Source organism: Sorex fumeus, unplaced genomic scaffold (genome assembly GCF_029834395.1).
Source record: "Sorex fumeus unplaced genomic scaffold, SorFum_2.1 ptg000002l, whole genome shotgun sequence".
In the NCBI taxonomy this organism is placed as follows: domain Eukaryota; kingdom Metazoa; phylum Chordata; class Mammalia; order Eulipotyphla; family Soricidae; genus Sorex; species Sorex fumeus.
In genome coordinates, this window is record NW_026606059.1 from 64,451,878 (window position 1) to 64,472,184 (window position 20,307).

Consider the following 20,307-nt stretch of genomic DNA (forward strand, 5'->3'; position numbering starts at 1 on the left):
TTGCAGATAGAATAAAACATTTCTTTGACATTTTGTTTAGAAATACATATCTTTAATTTTGCTCTGAAGGACACCTCAGAAAGGTGTCTTCTTAGAATTTCTATCATACACCCTTTTTTGGAGTGTGTGATTGGGACAGGCCTAAGGGCTTACTCCTGACCTATACTCAGGGATCACTTAGAGGACCATACGGGGTGCTAGGGATATAACCCAGATGGACCACATGCAAGGCAAGTGCCTTGCCTGCTGTACTATTTCTCTGACCCTTGTATACCTTTTTTTTTTAATGTGAATTAAAAAAATATTGAATCACTGTGAGAAACACATTTCTAAAGTTGTTCATGATTGCGTTTCAGTCATAGGATGTTTCTATACCCATCCCTACACTAGTGTACATTTTCTACCATTAATGTCCCCAGTTTCCCTCCTACCACCACACCTATCCTTCACCCCCTCCCCAGCCTGCCTGTATGGCAGTCACTTTTCTTCTTTCTCTCTCTTCCTTCTGGGCATTTTTATGATTTGCAGTACAGCTGCTGGAAAGTTATCATGTATATCCCTTTACCTACTTTCAGCACTCAATTCTTGTCAAAGGAGTGATTATTTCCAACTAGAAGCGGTCCCTTCTCTCTCCTGACTGCCCTTTTCTACTTGTGGCAAGCTTCTGACAGTGAACCAGTCCCGGCCCTTGTTTCTACTGTTCTTGGATATTAGTCTTATATTATGGTTTGGGGTTTTTTTTTTCCCCCTATCCCACAGCTAAGTGCAATCAATCTATGCAGTCAGTCTCTCCTGAATCATTTCACTCAGCATGACATGGCTATCTATTTATAAGCAAATTTCATGATTTTGTTTTTCCTGTAGAAGCTTCATAATACTCCATTGTGTAGATGTACCGTAGTTTTTGTCCAGTCATTTGTTCTCCGGCACTCAGGTTGTTTCCAGATTCTGGCTATTGTAAATCGTGCTGCAGGAACATGGAAGTGCAAGAGGCATTTCCATTTTGATGTGGTAAACCTGTTTCCCTAGACACAGTCACTGACTGGGTAATACATGCACGTGCATACAAATCGAAAGGTAAAGATGTTGAAAGTGAAAAAAAACCCCTCACTTTTATTAATTTTTTATTATTTTAAATTTTTGATTGGGGTATATTAATTTATAGAACTGCTAATGATGGAAAAAAACCCTTTTATTTGGTTTCGTTTGGGGGCTCCACATAGCTGTTCTTAGGCTTACTCCTGGTTCTGTGCTCAGGGATTACTCGTGGCAGGGATTGGGGGTTCATATGGGATGCTGGGGATCAAGCCTAGGTCATCCACCAGCATGGCAGTGCCCTCCCCATTGTACTGTATTGTCACTCTGACTCCCAAAAGTTAATGAAATTATTTTGTTTGAAGTGTTGGGCTTAAGCCCAGGGCATATGCTATGCATTGAGCCACATCCTCAGCCAAATTCTGTTATCCATGTCGTCAACCAGTTTCTTCCCAGAGGCAGTTATTCTTGTTCACAGTTTCTTTCTGGATCTGTTTTAGTAAGTGGTTTCTGTTATTAAGGAGTTGGAAGCAGTTTAATTGAAGTGCCCTTAGATCACCTAAGTAGTTGCTGCCTCTGTGTAATAAATTGAAAAATGTGTTCTGAAATAGCTCAACAGTGAAAAAATCTTCCTTTGTATTGTGTATGTGTTGTGTTTGTATCTGTGCAGAAATGAATTTTGCTCTACTCAAGACTTCTTTCTTAGCACATGATTTATTTTAGAAAAATTGCATGCTAGCTACATGTGGAAAAATTTGCAGGTTGGTTGTATATTTTAAGTTGGTAAAACATAGATTTAATGTTCTAAATTAAACATCTTTTATCAATTCACATTTAATTGTGACTGTATGTTTTTATAATTTGTATGTTTGCATCGTTTTACTTTCCTATGACTGATTTGAATGGGTGCAGTGGAATTCTGATGAAGTTTTTGAGGGTGTATTGCCCTTTTCTGGCAGTTATTAGTTGATTTAATTATAAAAATGTGGATAGTCAATGAACATTAGATCCAAGGGAATAATAATGAAATATGCTCTTTCAACTGAAATATTGTAGATATTAAGAGTATTGGAGCATTGTAACTATTCCCTTATGTGTTAGGGGCAGAATATCTTTTTTACCCCCTATCAGCTTACTTAAGTTTCCTTCACATCAAGACTTAACTCCAGTGATTTAAATCCTATTTATTATTTGACTCAGTTATGAAATGGAACCCCTATCCCAATTGAGCTATAAAATGTGTTAAATTTAAGACTAATGCTCTCTCTGCTTTTTGAATTTACATTTGGCAATAACTACCTTCTTTGTGCAGTGTTAGAAAAAAATGATTGGGCTTAACCAAATAAGAAAGCTGCCAAGTTCACAGATCAGTCTGTGAAAGATGCCAGAATTAAATGAAAGTCTTGATATTGACTTTACAGAATATGTTAAGAGGAGATTCTATGGCATTTCAGTTTTTTTGAGACTAAAATTCTTCTACAGCAATAGCTATTTTTTGACAGAGATTGATGTGAGAAATTCATACTGTAGCCCTTACCTCCCAGAATCTACAAAACTAACAAAGCCAACCAGGAATTCTACATCCTGCCTTTTTTCAGCAAGCCAGCAATTGGTGTTGTATAGGCTTTGCCTTTTTTAAGTCTTTAAAGAAACTTTTGCCTGGACCTAGACTTTATTTTAGCTAGGATAACAGTGCAATTAAGGAAAATTACATAGGTACAAGTATACACAATGTTTTGTCAGTTTTGTCTCTTGAATTTTGAATACAGATGAAAACAGTTTTGTGCAGGGGCAGGGATATAACTCAGCCATAGACATATACCTTGAGTGCATGAGGCTGTGGGTGGGATCCTCAGTATCTCCGTGCTGTTGGGTATTTTATAAGAGCTGACTCTAGGTCTAGATAACTGAGAAGTCTTAGTAGAAGTTAAGTGTCAGGTGTCCTATCGCCATCCCCACCCCCACCCCCCCAAGTTATAGTTTGCCTTTTTTTTTGTGGGGGGGGTCCTTTTGGGTCAGACACAGAGATGCTCAGAGGTTACTCCTGGCTCCACACTCATATGGAATGCTGGGGATCGAATCCAGGTCAGCCATGTGCAAGGCAAACACCCTACCCACTGTATCACTGCTCTGGTCCCAAGTTTACATCATAATGCCCTGAAAAATTCTGAGGAATAAGGTTGTTGTAACAGTAGCTCACATTTACTGAGGATTTGCTAGATGCTGTGTTGAGAATCTTTTAGGTAGATTATTTTTTAACTTTGCAACCGCGCTGTGAGATAGGTACCTATTACCATGGGGGAAAAAGCCGGTGAGATGGGAATAGGGACTAGGTAAGGCAGCTTCTTTGAGAACCCAGAGCTGGAATTCAAACTTGGTCTTGGATGCTAGTACCTACTCACTATGTTGTTGCCTTTTCTGTTTGCACAGATCAGTGGCTCACATTTGTATATAGAGGAATTAATTTGGGGGGGGTGGGGGTTGTGGCTGGAGAGATAAAACAGCGGGTAATTTAACTTTTGCACATGGCAGAGATGGGTTCAATCCTGGTCATCCCTTATGATCCTCCAAGTTTGCCAGCCATGACCCCTGAGTGAAGGGCCAGGAGTAAGCTCCAAATATGGGTGTGGCCCCGAAACAAATTAATTTGGAGTAAGGAAAGAATCAATTTTTAAGCTTTTATTGCATTCTATTTTCGAAAAGTTTTTTAACAAGGAAAATGAAGATTAGTTGTATAGTTGTCAGGTACTTTACCTGTATTTCTTAACCAGGCGCCATATAGTGCCCTGGGGTATTCCAGGAGAACCACAGGAGAAAACGTGTAAATGGGAGTTACAGTATGAGATGAGGCATCCGTCTTCTAGGATGGGGCCCACAGGAAGGAAGCAAGGTTGGAAGGGCACCACAATTGGAAAAGAGGTCGAGAAACACTGTGCTAGACAACAGATGGATTAAATTAGCAAATCGGGCTTGGCATGTTGTGAATTCAGTGGAGCTCACCGATTTAGCAAATAATTTCATTTCCTGTCCATAGAACTTCAAAAAGGAATTCTTGGTATTGAAATACATTTTATTTATTTTCAATTTTTTTTTCTTTTTGGGTTGCACCCAGTGATGCTCAGGGGTTACTCCTGGCTCTGCGCTCAGGCATTACTCCTGGCGGTGCTTGGGGAGCCATATGGGATGATGCCAGGGATTGAACCTGGGTTAGTCGCATGCAAAGCAAATGCCCTACCTGCTGTACTGGCCCCGAAATAAATTTTTTAACCCTCATAAAAATTACAATGCTTAGAAATAGGATCAACTACTGAAATAGTAATTTTGACCTTAGCCAAGGCATCTAGGTGGTTCTTGAATGGACACAGCAAGAGGTGCTCGGGATAGGGACTTGCTGGCCATAAAGTTGGGGTTTACAGTGGTTGGCATGTTGATATTTTGAGTGATATAAAATGAAATTTGATTATAAAGTCATAAGGTTCAGCTCCTGGAGTTGAAAGGGAACTGTCCACCTGCTTGATGTTAGATTCTATAAATCACGTTAACTGAAAGGGTGGGTACTGCTTACTGGTCAGCATTAGGTAGCACAGGTGTTGATCTTAGAAGTGTTAGAGCGGTGTGGTTTGCTTTCATAGCCAAGCGTATGATCCCTGACATTGCACTTTCTTTGCCTTTTAAAATTTTTCACTTTTCCAGTACGTGCATTTTGTTTTTGGTTAAAATACTGCTCCTTGATGGACTGAAGAGGATTGAAAATTCTTTTACAACTAATAGCTTGATAAGCACTGATATAAACAGTTTTCACATATAGGGTCTTTTTTATGGCCCAAGTCCAGTAATGTTAAGAACAGTATCTGACATCTAAAATATTACTGTCAGCAATAAGTATCACTATGTTTTAAAAAAGTTTTATTTAGGAAATATGAGAGAGAAGAGAGAAACACATGGAACTAAAATGAACAACACACTTCCAAGTCAGGATATAGGCAATGGTAGCATGGAGTGCACTAGATTTGTCTCTCTTTGGGGCCACATGGTCGTTTTAGGGGCTCTACCCCTCTCTGCTAGGGGGAAAGACATGCTGCTAGGGATTGAATTGGGAACAACTGATGCAAGGCAAACACTTTAACCTCTGTACTATCTTTTCAGCCTAGATTTATTATTAGTTTTAGGTTACAGTTTCAGCATTTCTTTTTCTGTGAGCAATTAAAAGAGATGAGCAAGTATGTATGTGTTTTTCTACAATCTGGATTGTGGTTGCTAAGCTTTGCCTCTGAATTCTGCTTTAGAAAGGCTTAACAGAATTTACTCAAAACTATGTCCATCTTTGAGATTTCAAGAGATCCTTTTTAGAGTCTCTTACAAGGACAGTGGGAAATCAACTTTCTTGAAGATGTGTTGTCATGAGTTTGCAAAGTTTGAGTAATTGGTTTAGGTGGTTTAGGTTTTCTTCCCTGTTTTTTTTTTTTTTTTGTCCATTCCCTTATCTGTGTTGCTGTTGTGCCGACTGGGTTTGATGCTTTTGTTATGACATGTTTGGTTCTGTCTTTCACATGCTTGGTGTGGTGTTCATGCCCAGCATTTTGGTGCTTGTTAGGGATCATGTATCTGATTCTGATGCACAGATACTTAGCTGCAGTTCTCCAGGGGGTTGCATCCATGTGTTAGAGACAACACATTGGTGAGCTTTATGGAACAAAGGTTCCAGACAGCAAAGTTGCAGGAGTGTGTGTGGTGCATGCAGCAGGGACCAATCTGAGGCAGTTGGCATGTCCGCAGGCTTTGAACATCGTGCAGGTTTTTTTTTTCTCCTTTTAAAGACGTAACTCAGTCCATGTTTTACTGAAATACCCAAAAGAACATGGTAGAATCAGGAATTATTCTGTCTGCCTTATTCTGTCAACTCAGTAGTATTATCAAAAATGGAAATTAGTTTTTATTTCTGTGAAACTACAAGCTACATATTATAGTAATTTCTGTACTTTAAAAATCTTATCTCTTGATTCAAATCAAGACAACAATGAGATATCATCTCACACCAGTGAGAAAGTCACTTACCAAAAAAAAAAAAAACTGGAAAGTATTTGTGTTGTTGGATGTAGTGAGAAAGGAACTCTGAACCAGCACTAATGGTGGGAATGCCAATGGAAAATTGTTGGGGCTTTTTCAGAAAATAAGAACAGAGCTGCCATATGATCTAGCAATCCCATTTCTTGGTATTTACCACAAGACACAAAAACATTCATTCTAAAGGACATATGCACACAATCAACTCAGGTGTTTAATAACAAATGAGTGGATAATGAAGACCTTGCATCTCTGCACGGGGGAATACTATGCAACTGTATTCAGTGATGTAATCATGCAATTCACTGACATTTGGATGGAACTGGAGGATCTTTTGTTAGATTTGAAGAAGGGCAAATGGGAATCAAAGCAATAGTACAACTGGAAGGTGCTTGCCTTGCATGCAGTCAAGCTGGGTTTAATTCCTATAACTCCGTATGGTCCCCCTAGGCTGCCAGGACTTATTCCTTAGTGCAGAGCCAGGAGTAAACCCCGAGCACTGCTCAGTTTGGTCCAAAAACAAAGCAATACAAAAAACACCAAACTACTGGATGATCTCATCTGTAGAATATAGAATAACTGGATGAGGGGATGCAGGATATTAAAGGAGGAGATACCTAGATTACCCTGGATCCTGCACTGTAGCACTGTCCTCCCACTGTTCAGGGTAGGCTGGAGCCATAGCACAGCAGATTACTCCTGGCTTTGCACTCAGGAATCACTCCTGGCTGTGCTCAGCCCTATTTGCTGTTCTATCTTTTTGGCCCACAGTTACATCTTTTGAAATTCCTGCTTGCATGTTGTCAGGTTAGCTCCATTACTTTGCCCATTTTTCTTCATAGTACCTGTAAAATCTCAGGCACGCTGAAGGTTGTGTGTTCATGGGCTCTCTGGACGGCTCTCTCTCACCGCCCACATTCGGTGCTCTTGAGTCGCCCTGTGTGGCCTGGATCAGGACGGCTGTTCTTTCTCTCAAGCTTGGGCCCCTCTCGGTCTGACTCTGGATCATTCCACCTGAGTCTACATTAGTTTATATAGCAATCATGTAAGGCGGTGACACAAAGGTAGGTTGAATATTAACAAATCAACAGAGGTAAGACCACTGCTCCAGGAGATTAACTCAAGGATAAAATCTCATCTAAAGAGATTACTCCAGATTACTAGGAGATCTGCTCAAGGGTGTGTTCTTTCCTCAGCTAGTAATCTACTTAAATAGTTGTAGTAAATCTACTTCTAATATTTCTAGCAATGTCATTCTGTATGAGCATAGTAAGAGATATAAACTTACAGTTTGGTTCTTCCTGAGGACATCTTACTATATATTCTGCAATCCTTCAGGCCAGGTTAGTCTTCCTAGCCCCAGCAGGGTCCTAGTCTCGTTGTTACTTTTGGATCATGACTGTTTTTGTCCATGATCATGCCCTCAACTTATAGTTGAGTATCATGGTGCTTTGGCCTGGCTCATTTTGATGCCAGGGTAACACACAGCTTGCCCTGGGTCCATTCAGTCCCTCATAGGGACCCTGCTTTTGGGGTGCTAGGAACTAAGGGCAACTGAGTCAAGAAAGCAGATGCCCAGGAGTAAATATTGTTTGGAGTCAATCAACTCCCAAGTTAAAGGCTCGAGCGGGCCCAGTAACGTCTCCATTGGAGATTTTGTTGTTACTGTGTTTGGCATATCGATTACATCACGGGTGGCTTGCCAGGCTCTGCCGTGTGGGCGAGATACTCTCAGTAGCTTGCCGGGCTCTCCAAGAGGGGTGGAGGAATTGAACTCGGGTCGGCCATGCTGGCTGCGTGCAAGGCAAACGCCCTACCGCTGTGCTATTGCTCCAGCCCGCATGGCAGAGCCTGGCAAGCTCCCCGTGACGTATTCGATATGCCAGACACAGTAACAACAAAGTCTCCGATGGAGACGTTACTGGGCCTGCTCGAGCAGATCGATGAACAACGGGAGGGCCTTTACCTTTACTCCCAAGTTAAAAAGCATAATATCAACTGTCTTCCTGTGTCCATACAGAAAGGACATTGCTTTAAGGTAAACTATTCAAGAGACATAAGGAGAGGAGAAAGGCAATATTAACTTATAATACAAGTTCAGTGCTCTGGGATGGGTGTGACCCACTACCTGAGGAAGGACAAAACAGTGTTCTCCTACAGTACCTTTTACAATTCTGTAATCAGATTTTCTTATATCATTCTAGTATAGGGTTCTTAAAGTGTGAAAATCCGTAACATTTAACAGTTTTTTCCCCCAATCAGGCTAATATCACTGTCACTGTCCATTGTCCTCCTGTTGTTCATTGATTTGCTCAAGCGGGCCCAGTGACACTGTGAGACTTGTTACCGTGTTTGGCATATTGAATATGTCACGGGTAGCTTGCCAGGCTTTGCTGTGCAGGCGCGATACTCTTGGTAGCTTGCTGGGCTCTCCGAGAGGGGCGGAAGAATTGAACTCGGGTCGGCTGTGTCAGCCGCGTGCAAGGCAAACACCCTACCCACTGTGCTATCGCTCCAGTCCCAGGCTAATATAGTTTACAATAATATTATATTCATTATATTGTAGTTGAAGAACACTAAACACATTTTGTGGGTCTCTGTGGTTTAAAGTATTTTGAGAATAATTAAATATTGTCATTTCATCCATATTTTTGAGTTTTAATGGCGGTTACCTCGATGCTACATGATTATCTGATACAAGAAATTGAATGCAGAAATAGATACAAAAATCCAAGTGATATTAATAAAAGGCATCAAAATGGAGTCAGAAATATAGCTTAATGGACTAAGTGCATACCTCTCATGCAGGAAACTCAGGTTAGGTCCCCTGGACTGCACGGCCTCCTCAGCACCACTGAAAATAATGCCCAAGCACAGAGCAGTATCACCTAAATACTTGGTGATACTGGATGTGGGGCTCTTCCCAAAGATAAAAGCATAAGGCTACATAATTTTTCTGTCCCTGTTACTTTTTGAGAATATAAATATTTGATAAAAGTGTTAAAAGAAATGACATGTGCCATGATAGAAAATTTGTTCTAGAAAATAAAATTATTTTTCTTAAAAATGTAATTGTATGTCTGCTTGTAATTATTATAATTTAAAAACTATAAAAGTACATACATAAATACTGACCCAGTTACTTAATTTGGGGCCATAACTGGCAATGTTCAGGCTTAACTTGTGGCTCTGTGCTCAAGGATCTCTCCTGGTGCTTGGGGAACCTTCTGTGGTGTCAAGGATTGAACCAGGGTTGGCTGCGTGCAAGGCAGGCACTCCACCTGCTCTACAATCTGTCTGGCCCAGTGAATTTTAAATATTGATAGCTCTTATGTAGCCTGGGATCTTTTCTTTCTTTTTCCCCCACAAAAACTCCTTGATTGTTTTCATAAACAGGACTAGTGTTACAGAGTCATGAGCATGGGGGATCACTTGTGACTTATGTAATATCTATGTTTTTGTTTGAAGGAAAACAATTTTTTGGGGGGCTTTTGGGTCACACCAGGAGATGCTCAGGGGTTACTCCTGCCTCTGCACTTAGGAATCACTCAGGGGACCATATGGAATGCTGGGGATTGAACCCAGGATGGCTGCATGCAAGGCAAGTGCCCTACCAGCTGTACCATCTCTCCGCCCCTTGAAGAACTTTTAAGGCTTTTATGTATCTTTTTTAAAATATAGGGAGCATAATATCAATAAAAAGTATTAATTGAAAATATCCTCATGGTTTTACTGCCTTTGGTTGGTTAGAGGGAGAGAAAATGTTAGGATCTGAATGGTAGGATTTTTGCAATGGAATGTACACATTTCATGGCTTGTGAGAGAATGCTGCTAAAGTTAAGAACTGTATTCTTGCAGCAAAGGATGACTTCTAGCCAAGGTCACATAACTTCTAGTGATGAGGCACAAATATTTTCTGCTCTTTGAATCTTTTGATGCTCGACCCTGACATACCACATTGAACTTTGCTTGTTTCACAAAATAATTGCTTCTACAGCTGAGTTATTAAGGATCTTTTCTAGATTCCTTAGCATTGCATCCTATCTGTTTCAGCCTTGTTATTGTGAATAGAGCTCTGACCAAAGCACCTAAATTTACTTTTTATGATGGAATTAAAAGTACTTTGGAGTAGAAGTTAGACTAATATTTTGTTTTGTTTTGGGGTAATTCTCTGTTTTCGTGGGAGACCAGTGATTTGCATATAGAACCCAGGGCTCCTGCATGTAAAGCTTGAACATTAAGCTCTCTCCCAACCCACGGAGTTGTAATCTCCCCTATCATTTAATGCTTCTGTGTCTGCTTTTTTTTAATGTTTCCTTTCCTCTAAAATGGGAAAAGATTACTGGCTTGATGGAGCGGGTATGAGGATTAAATGAGTAAATGGAAGTAACTGAGGTTGGTGGCATGGGACTCCTTGAGCACATCCAGGAGTGGCCCTTGAGCGCAGAGGTAGGGATCACTGTGCCTTGAGCACAACCGGGTGTGTGTGTCCGCCCCCCCCCCCCCCCACACACACACCCCAAACCTATATATCAGATCTTTGGCTATCTATCTATCTATCTATCTATCTAGTCAAAAGCTTGTATGCCAGTTATTCAGATCAGGAAATTTTTTTTGACATCTAAATGGTTCTTACTCTTAAATTTGAATGCAATTCCACTATATTCTTTTTTTGAACTAAAGAATTGGGATTTTTAGTGTGTATGTGTAGAAAATGTGTAGAAAAAAGAACCTCCAGATCCGAGCACATCTCTTTGATTCCACTATTCTTCCTGCATTAACATACGCCTCAGAGACCTGGGCCCTATGAAAACAGGATGAGAACGCTATTTGGGTCTCTCAAAGAGGAATCGAAAGAGCTATGCTTGGAGTATCACGCTTCACTCAAATGAGAGATGGAATCCGGAGTTCCGACCTCCGTCAGCGCTCAAGAATCAGGGACACTGTCTCGTTTGCCAAGGCATCAAAAATTAGATGGGCTGGGCATGTAATGAGATTTAAAGACGACCGCTGGACTAGAGCCATTACTGACTGGATTCCATGGGACATCAAAAGATCATGTGGACGCCCACCTACGAGATGGACAGACTTCTTCACCAAGACCCTGAATGATAGGTTTGAGGCTGTTCAAGTTCCTAGAACAAGCAGATGCCATTGGGCTGCGCTAGCACGCAACAGGGATGAATGGAGATGTTACTGGCTCCCGCTCGAGCAAATCAATGAGTAACGGGAAATCAAGTGATCAAGTGATTGGCCCTCCCATTGTTCATCGATTTGCTCGAGTGGGCCCAGTAACGTCTCCATTGGAGACTTTGTTGTTACTGTGTCTGGCATATCGAATACGTCACGGGGAGCTTGCCAGGCTCTGCCTTGCGGGCGAGATACTCTCAGTAGCTTGCCGGGCTCTCCGAGAGGGGCGGAGGAATCGAACTCGGGTTGGCCATGTTGGCTGCGTGCAAGGCAAATGCCCTACCGCTGTGCTATCGCTGCAGCCCTGGTGAAAGGGTCAGAATGGGTTTAATAAAAATGGTGGATTTTCTTTAAAATGACAAGGAAAGGGAACAGAATAGTGGATAAATCAACTTAGGTTGGATCCCCTATACCCCATATGAGCCATTGAACCCAAGAATTTTATTTTAAATGACCCCCACATTCAGTTACCTTTAGGTGGGGTTGTGTGTGACCTAGTGTAAGAAGCTAGGCTGTATTGCAAAGATTTCTAAACTTTATTTGGCTTATCATTTCCTTTCCAAACAAAGAAACAAACAAGCAGACCAACTGAAAAACCCCAAATTAATCACTGCCCTGTTGGAAATCTGTCTTTAAGCAAATAAACAGAACCCTCCTTGGTTGCACTTGCAACCATTAGTACTACCACTTCCTCCCTGCGTTGTCTCAGTGTCTCCCGGTGAGGGGGCAGTATCTCCCACTGTGGGAGATACCGCTCTAGAGATTTGAGTGTGTTCTTTTTAAGTGTCCTCCATGGAGAGAGATTTGAATTCACTGAATTAGTCCTCGTTACAGGCTTTAAGCTTACACTTATCCCATTTGTTGTATTATTCCTATGAATTGTCTTTTGCAGAGAGTTGGACTACTCTGCATTTCCCATCTCTTAGTTTGGGTACTGTTTCTGATCATTTTTGCCTTAAAACAATGGTCTTCTAGAATTATTTACCTTGATTTTAATGGTTTAGTCATCTCATTAATAGGGCTAAGTGTCTACGAATTTAGGTGATGTAGACAAGTTGGTTTATAGTAACTCAGTTTTTTCTTACTCTTTTTAACCATCTATATCAGTTTTTCTTCCTCCTCCTCTTTCTCCTCCTCTTCCCTTTTTCATCCTTTTTCTGTTTCTGGGTTACACCAAGTCATGGTCAGGGCTTACTTCTGGCTCTGTGCTCAGGAATCACTCTTGATATTGCTCAGGAAACCATCTGGTGCTGTGTTGAACCCAGGTAAGGCAAGCCCACTCCCACTGTACTATCCTTGTCCTGCTATTTCTTTTTTCTTTGCTTTTTTTTTGTGGAGGGGTGGTCACACCCGGCATTGCACAGGGGTTACTCCTGGCTCTGCACTCAGGAATTACTCCTGGTGGTGCTCAGGGGACCTTATGGGATGCTGGGAATCGAACCCGGGTCAGCCGCATGCAAGGCAAATGCCCTACCTGCTGTGCTATCGCTCCAGCCCCGGTCCTGCTATTTCTTCTGTTTTTTAAGTGTGAAAATAATTGTCCTTGGTAGGTAAATCAAATAGGAATTAAATAATTTTCATCCTTTATAATTACAAAACAGTACTTTTGTTCACTTCTTGAATATCAAGTGATAGGCCCCTTGTAATATATTTGTTAAACGTTATTTCATTTTTAATACTTTCAGTAACACTATGAAAGTAACCTATGAAATAGCTTTGTTTTGCACATTAGTAATTGAAGATTTAGAAAAATTACATTTCAAAGGTTGCAGCTAGTAGATGCTAAAAATGGAACTTATGGTCATACCTAAATGACTCTTCAAAACCTATTTTCTGTCTTTCAGTAGTTTCTTTTTTATATAGGAATAATAAGGTTTGTGCACTTTGTAGATTTCACGTTTTGAAGGTCTGCCAATCTAACTAGATGTTGTTCTGTATTGCTATTTTTCCATACTAAGTGCTTGCTCTTTAAGGTCTAGATTTTTATTGAGGTGAATTATCTCTTTTAGGTTTTTTTTCGGGGGGGGGGGCGTCACACCTGGCGTTGCACAGGGGTTACTCCTGGCTTTGTACTCAGGAATTACTCCTGGCGGTGTTCAGGGGACCATATGGGATGGTGGGAATCGAACCTGGGTTGGCCACATGCAAGGGAAACACCCTATCCACTGTACTATTGCTCCAGCCCCATTTTTCAGTATTTTTACCACAGTTTTTACTTCATTACTATTACTGTTACTATTGTTTTTAGTGATTGCTATAGTTACTGGCATGAAAGTCATCTTTTTTGTTAGTAAAGTATGCCCAAGCTTTGGACTTGGCTTAAATTTTTACATTTTTTACTTTCTAGATATGTGACTGTTAGGCATTTATTCCGTTTTATTCAGTCTTCTTATTTGTCACTGTCACTGTCCTCTCGTTCATCGATTTGCTCGAGTGGGCCCAATAACGTCTTCATTGTGAGGCTTGTTACTGTGTTTGGCATATCGAATACACCACAGGTAGCTTGCCTGGCTTTGCCGTGCGGGTGAGATACTTTCGGTAGCTTACCGGCCTCTCTGAGAGGAGCAGAGGAATTGAACCTGGGTCAGTCGGGTCAGACGTGTACAAGGCAAATGCCCTACCTCTGTGCTATTGGTCTAGCTTGTGGTAATTATGATTTGACGGCTAATACATGCAAAATAGATTCTTGTCTAGCACAGTGTTTAATAATTGTAACTTTTTATCTAGGTTGGATTTATCTCAGTAATGATGTTTTACTTGAAGCTTTATCAACAGAAGACTAACAATCATTTTGATGTTTAACATGTTTTTTGCTGAAAACTTTATTTTGTATCTTAGATCTTTATCCATTAGTCTTGAGGTCATGGACTTAAATCAAGTAATACTACTTTTATGTCAATACTATGTGCCAAGCACTTATGCAGCTCGGTCCATATATTAATGAGCTCACATTCAGTTACTGTTTTATGGGGGAGCCTTCAAGTAGTGCTTAGGATGTGCTCAGGAACCCTTGTGGGGGCACTCCTGGTGCTGCTCACCTTGACTGTGTGGGCCTGATGGTCAGGGTCAGCGCTTAGGCCTGGTTGCTTGTGCCCAGTCCCTGCGGCCACCCCAGCGTTGCTTGTGAACCACCAGGCTATACCTGTCAGTGCTGGGAACGAGACATGTGGTGGCAGGAATGAGAGGGGGTTAAAGCATGCAGGCATGTGCATGTAACACCAGCCCTTTGACAGTCTTCTTGGTCCAGCAACTGTTCTTAATGAGGACTGTTTCTGTGAACTCTTAAATTAATTGCCTGTTCAACCATGCAGTGCTACCTCTTTATGGAAAGTATTAAAGGTGTGAATAATTTGAGAGTCGATCATTTCATTAGAGGCTATTTGGTGTAGTCTTCTGGTGGGGGCGAATGAGATTGTGCTGGAGTCTGGGTTCTCTCTCTCCCCTGTTTTCCACGGGCTTCTTCTTGGATGTATGTTTCCATTGTTGCTTCCTCTGACTAATGAGGTGCCTTTTTCAGGAACTGTCTTGACATGTGGAGAATTTGTCCAAGGATTTTGTTTTCGCATGTCCAGATAATTGAGGTCTTTATCTCTGTATCTCAATGATGGCTTCATTCTCAATGTCAGGAAATTATCTTCCCGTTAACAAAGGTTAATAGGATCATGTCTTCTACTCACCTCAGATTGAACTGATACTGTGTGATTTGATGGAGGAACTTCTGGATGCTAAACCTTGGGGAGTCTTAACCTGAAGGTCATGAGGGCTGTAATAGGTGTTTTTGATGTCTCCAAACTCCGGAGTTTCGGTTGTATAGTTAGACAATGTGAGCATTATATTTCAGTATAAGGGTGAAGAAAATTATTCCTGAGAGTGCTGTTAAATACCTTTGTAATGTTTATAAACTAACTAGGATGATACAAAGAAAATAACTGTAAGAAAGGTTCTAAAATTACCTTCTGTACTTTTGGTTAGGTGGTTTTGAAGATAATCAAACATTATCAAGAAGAAGGACAAGGAACGGAGGTGGTGCAGGGTGTGCTTTTGGGCCTTGTGGTAGAAGATCGCCTGGAAATTACCAATTGCTTTCCATTCCCTCAGCACACGGAAGAAGATGCTGATTTTGATGAAGGTAAGGGTAGTCATTTCAAATATGTTTTTAACATAGACACATAATTTTGTTTAAATCAATTCTCGTAACTTTTGATGTGACTAGAATTTGTTAAGCTCTTCTAGTTCACTTGATTTGAGTGTTGGAAAATTCATAATTTTTATGATTTTTATGAAATATTTACATGAAGTATATGTGTCTTAATGGGAATTGCTTTTACTTCCTTATTTTTTGGGCTTTGGACCCAGCTATTTTTGGTACCGTGCACAGAGTGACCCCCAGTGGTACTCAGGACCATATGTGGAGCCCAAAATAGAGCTGGACAAAAAGCAAAAAAATGTATTACCTCTTGTGTATTTGACTTCATGGTTCAGATTTTAATAATTTGTCTAGAGCCTGTGCTGGTGAAATCAGCTTGCTCCATATCTTCATAATATCTTATATCATGAAGGATAAGATTCAGGGACCTTTTACAATGTCCATTTCCTTTTACAATATTTTGACAAGTTTTAATAGATGAGTTGAAACTAATTACTTCATAAGAAGACACTCTACCATTGAAGGAGAACTGATTTTTTTTTTGTGTGTGTGTGTTATGTGTATGACTAGTTATTATAGTTAAAAACGTATACCAAGAGCTCAAGTTTAACTTTATAAAAGTTTAGCCATATGCAAGGCAGGTGTCCTAATCTTTGTACTATCTCTCTAGCCCCTGCCTTTGTGTGTGTTTGTGGTGGTGGTGGTGGTGGTGGGGGGGAGGCAGTGTGTGTGTGGGGTGGAGACTCTGACATACCCAGCAATGCTCAGGGCTTACTCCTGAGTCCAGCCCCTGATTTTAGATCTTGATCTTTGGAACTTAAATCTCTTTAATGGACTTGAGGTAATTGACTAAAGTGTTATCTCACATTTAACATACATGTTTAAGAAACTCAGTTAAAAAAATGCGAAAACCTTGTGGGTTTTTTTTTTTTTTGGGGGGGGGGATGAAAGGTTTCAAACCTAGCAGTCTCAGGGTTTATCCTGGTTTTGTGTGGAGGGATCAATCATGGTTGGTTTTGGGAGACCATATGGGATTCTGGGGATTGAACCCACTTTGGCCACATGCAGGGCAGGGCAAGTGCCGTAACTGCTATACTATTGCTCGTTGGTCTTGTGAGTTTTTTTTTTTAATGTATGTTGTGCATAAGCGGTTGTTTCTTTTTATAATAAAAGCTTTTATTGCCTCATTCTTCAGAGTAGGAAACTGAATACAATAAACATATTGTCTAAAATCATATAAACAAGAATTGGTGGATGAGTTTGAAGTCCCATCATCTTCCTAATGTATGTTTCTTTAGGTAGTGAGACAAGTGGTTTTTGGGTGCCAGGTGCAGAATAACATTGTTTTGTATCTGAAAACTACGTTTACTTTCCTTTTTTTTGGCTATACATGACAGTGCTTAGGAGCTTTTCCTGGCTCAGCACTCAGGTGTCATTCCTGGAGGTGGTAGGGAACCATATAAGATGCTGGAGATGAAACCCAGGTCAGCCACATGCAAGGCAAATCCCCCCTACCTGCTGTACTCTCGCTCTGCGCTTCTCTTTGTTTATTTATTTTTTTATTTTATTTTATTTTTTATTTTTGCTTTTTGGTTCACGCCTGGCATGCTCAGGGATTACTCCTGGCTCTGCACTCAGGAATTATTCGTGGCGGTGCTCGGGGGACCATATGGGATGCTGGGAATCGAACCCTGGTGGGCTGCATGCAAGGCAAACGCCCTACCCGCTGTGCTATTGCTCCAGCCCCTCTTTGTTTATTTTTAAAAGCAAATAGAATTTTCTGTTTTTCTTTCACGTGATAATTGAAGACAATGCTAACCTGCATTTCTTCATAGTTGCGTGTAATTGTTTTGAATTTTAAATTCTCTCAATCTATTTTCTTTAATGGACATTAGTACATGGTCACATTAAGTTTTTATGCAATCTAAAGAAAATTTCGTCATTATATAGGTGTATCTCAGAATACAATGGTCCTACATAATGATCATGGTATAGACTCACTGCTTCTCTATTATTTTATGCCACTTCATACTATTATTTGGGGAAGGATCTTCTGCATTCCATCGGCGGACGTAAATTATTTGTCAAATATTCCATACTTCTAGAGATTTGCTTTCTTTATTTTTGGTTTGCTTGATGTCTCATGTAAAGCGGAGCTCTCTCATCTGTGGTGCAAATATGTTTCAAATTCAGGGTTAGCACACTGATCTGGGGGGTCCTGCTTTGATATGTACATTTTCCTTTTTTTTTTTTAGAACACTCTTATTCTTGTTCATATATGTTATATTCCTGCTACAGTGGTATAGTTTGGTGGTTATAACAGAGACCATATGAACACCAAGTTCGAATTGTGTTTCTGGTTTTTGTTTGGGGGCCACACCTGGCAATACTCAGGGGTTATGCCTGGCTCTGCACTCAGGAATTCCTCCTGGTGGTGCTTGGGGAACCATATGGGATTCTGGGGGTGTTGGCATGTGCAGAGCAAGCACCCTACCCACTGTACTACCACTCTTGTCCCCAAACTTCAATTGTTTTTACTAACGTTATCTTTTTGTTTGTTTTTTGTTTTTTTTTTACTTTTTGGGTCATAGCCAGTGATGCCAGGGGTTATGCCTGGCTCTGCACTTAAGAATTACTCCTTGCCATGCTTGGGGAGCCATATGGGATGCCAGGGGGTTGAACTGGGGTTAGCTGTGTGCAAGGCAAACACCCTGTCCTATCACTACCCTACCCTATCACTCCAGCCCTTCCTTATCCTTCAAGACAAAAGTTTGACTACCCTTTTCCCACATACGGTCTTCTCTTGTTTTCCGCATTTCATAAAGCTAAAGAATAAGGTCAGTGTTCTGTCTTTTCATCATAAATTTAAGACTTTTTTGTTTACTGTTCATTTTAACATTGATCCTGTGTCTGGAATGTATAAATGGGCACTGTAATGAAAATAGTGTATTACTTGGTCTTCTTTCCACCAGTGCATCAGTAAAGTATTAGAATAAATAGGTAGTTTCTGCTTTCATTAAAATACCCCAAATGAATGCAGTTAAAACAGAAGGGACCACTTTGACAATGATAGTTGGGAATGATCACTCTGGACAAGAACTGAGTGCTAAAAGGAGGTAAGATGATATACATAATAACCTTTCAGTAACAGTATTGGAAACCACAGTGCCTAAAAGGAAATAAGTAAGGAAAAGGAAAGGGAGAGTCTGTTACAGAGGCCGGGATGGTGGTGGAGGACTGGGGACACTGGTGGTAGAAAATGTATGCTGGTGAAGGGATCAGCATTGAAACATTGTATAACTGAAACCCAGTCACAAGCAACTTTGTAACTGTGTTTCTCAGTGTGGTTCAATTTAAAAAGCAAAAAAAAAAAAAACCCCAAAATAAAACCCCAAATCTTCTCTCCCCCGCCAAATGTTGAATAGTTAGTTCATGTTTAGGGAAGCTTTATGTAGCTTTTAGGGAAAAAAGGCATTTAGTTTGTAGTTGCAGACTTGTGACCAGATATTGTGGGAAGTTAAAGATGAGGCCACAAAATTCATGTAGGAATCTTAACTGGTCTCTATTCTTAGGATACATGTGACACTGAATAATTTCACCCCTGAACTTGTATTTTTTTTTTTCCCTCAGTAAAAACTCAGTAGGTTTTAGGGGTCGGAGGATAGTACAGTGGGTAGGGCATTTGCCTTGCACGTATTTGACTGGATTTGTTTTCAGCATCCCGTATGGTCCCCCGAGCACCATCAGGAATAATTTCTGAGTGCAGAGCCAGGAGTAACTCCTGAACATTGCCGGCTATGATCCAAAAAACCAAAACCAAATAAACAAACTCAGTAGGTTTTAATTGCTTGCTAAGTATTAGAGTCATAGTTGAAGGACAATTTTCTTGCAGACTTTTTTAGGTGGTGGTATTTTAGATTATGAACAAAATGGGCATACAGTTTCTCTTCTTGTTTTTGTCCATGAATTATCATTTTGTGCTTTAAAAAATTTTAAACCATTCAAAGGTTTAAAATTTTGTTTAAAATTTAGACTAAATCAATATTATCTAAAATTTAAAATTTAAACCTTTGAAAAATGGTTTAAATTTTGGTGACCCTTTATATTACAGAATTTATTTGCTTATTGTGAGATAGCTTATGAGAGAATATGCACTTTAAAAAAATTGGTTAGAAAAAACTCAAATTCCCATTAGGGGGCACTATTATCAAGCTTAGAAGAATTGGAGACTAATTTGTTTTCTCAGACATGCAACCCGAGGCTTAGTAAAAGGGAAAAATATTTTCATCTGATAAGATTCAGATACTGTTTTATACAACTGAATTTCTTAAATATGTTATAAAGTGAACTGAATTGAACACAGATCCAATAACTCACTGTCTTGTTTTCCAACAGACTAAATCAATTTAATATTGCAGGTGATATAAGAAACTTGCTTTATTGTACACCATAGCCAAATCCATAATTTTTATATTTGGAGTCAACAGATTTTTTTATTTCGTTCTCTTTAAGTCAGTTACAATAGATGATCCTTGGAGTTCAAAATAAATCTTTGAAAAATAAAGTGTGAAGACTATATTGTACTACCAAAATGCAGTTAGGGGAATGAAGTGGTGGCTAGCTTATGAAGCAGACTGTATGAACGTGCAGCATGTGTACCGAAATACTCTGCAATTAAGTCACAAGGCAATAGCGTTAGCTTTTTTATTTTTCATGTGCTCATTTTGTTGATTTCCATTTCTCAGTTTTGATATTAGAACCAGAAATAGAAGGTAAAAATATATTTTGATGAACCTTTTGAAGTAAAAAGCAGTGGGTCTTAATCCAATTTCAAAGACTACAGTAAGAATGGGCAAAAATGTAGTAAGGTG

At 40.1% G+C, this 20,307-nt stretch overlaps 1 protein-coding gene across 1 annotated transcript in view; it reads left to right on the plus strand.

The window, feature by feature from the left end:
- The window catches only part of EIF3H (eukaryotic translation initiation factor 3 subunit H), a 99,669-nt gene that overhangs the window by 7,401 nt on the left and 71,961 nt on the right, over positions 1–20,307 (plus strand). The window contains exon 2 of the mRNA XM_056110171.1: positions 15,262–15,418. Within this exon, the coding sequence (XP_055966146.1) occupies positions 15,262–15,418 (157 nt within the window). The remainder of the gene's footprint in view (positions 1–15,261; positions 15,419–20,307) is intronic.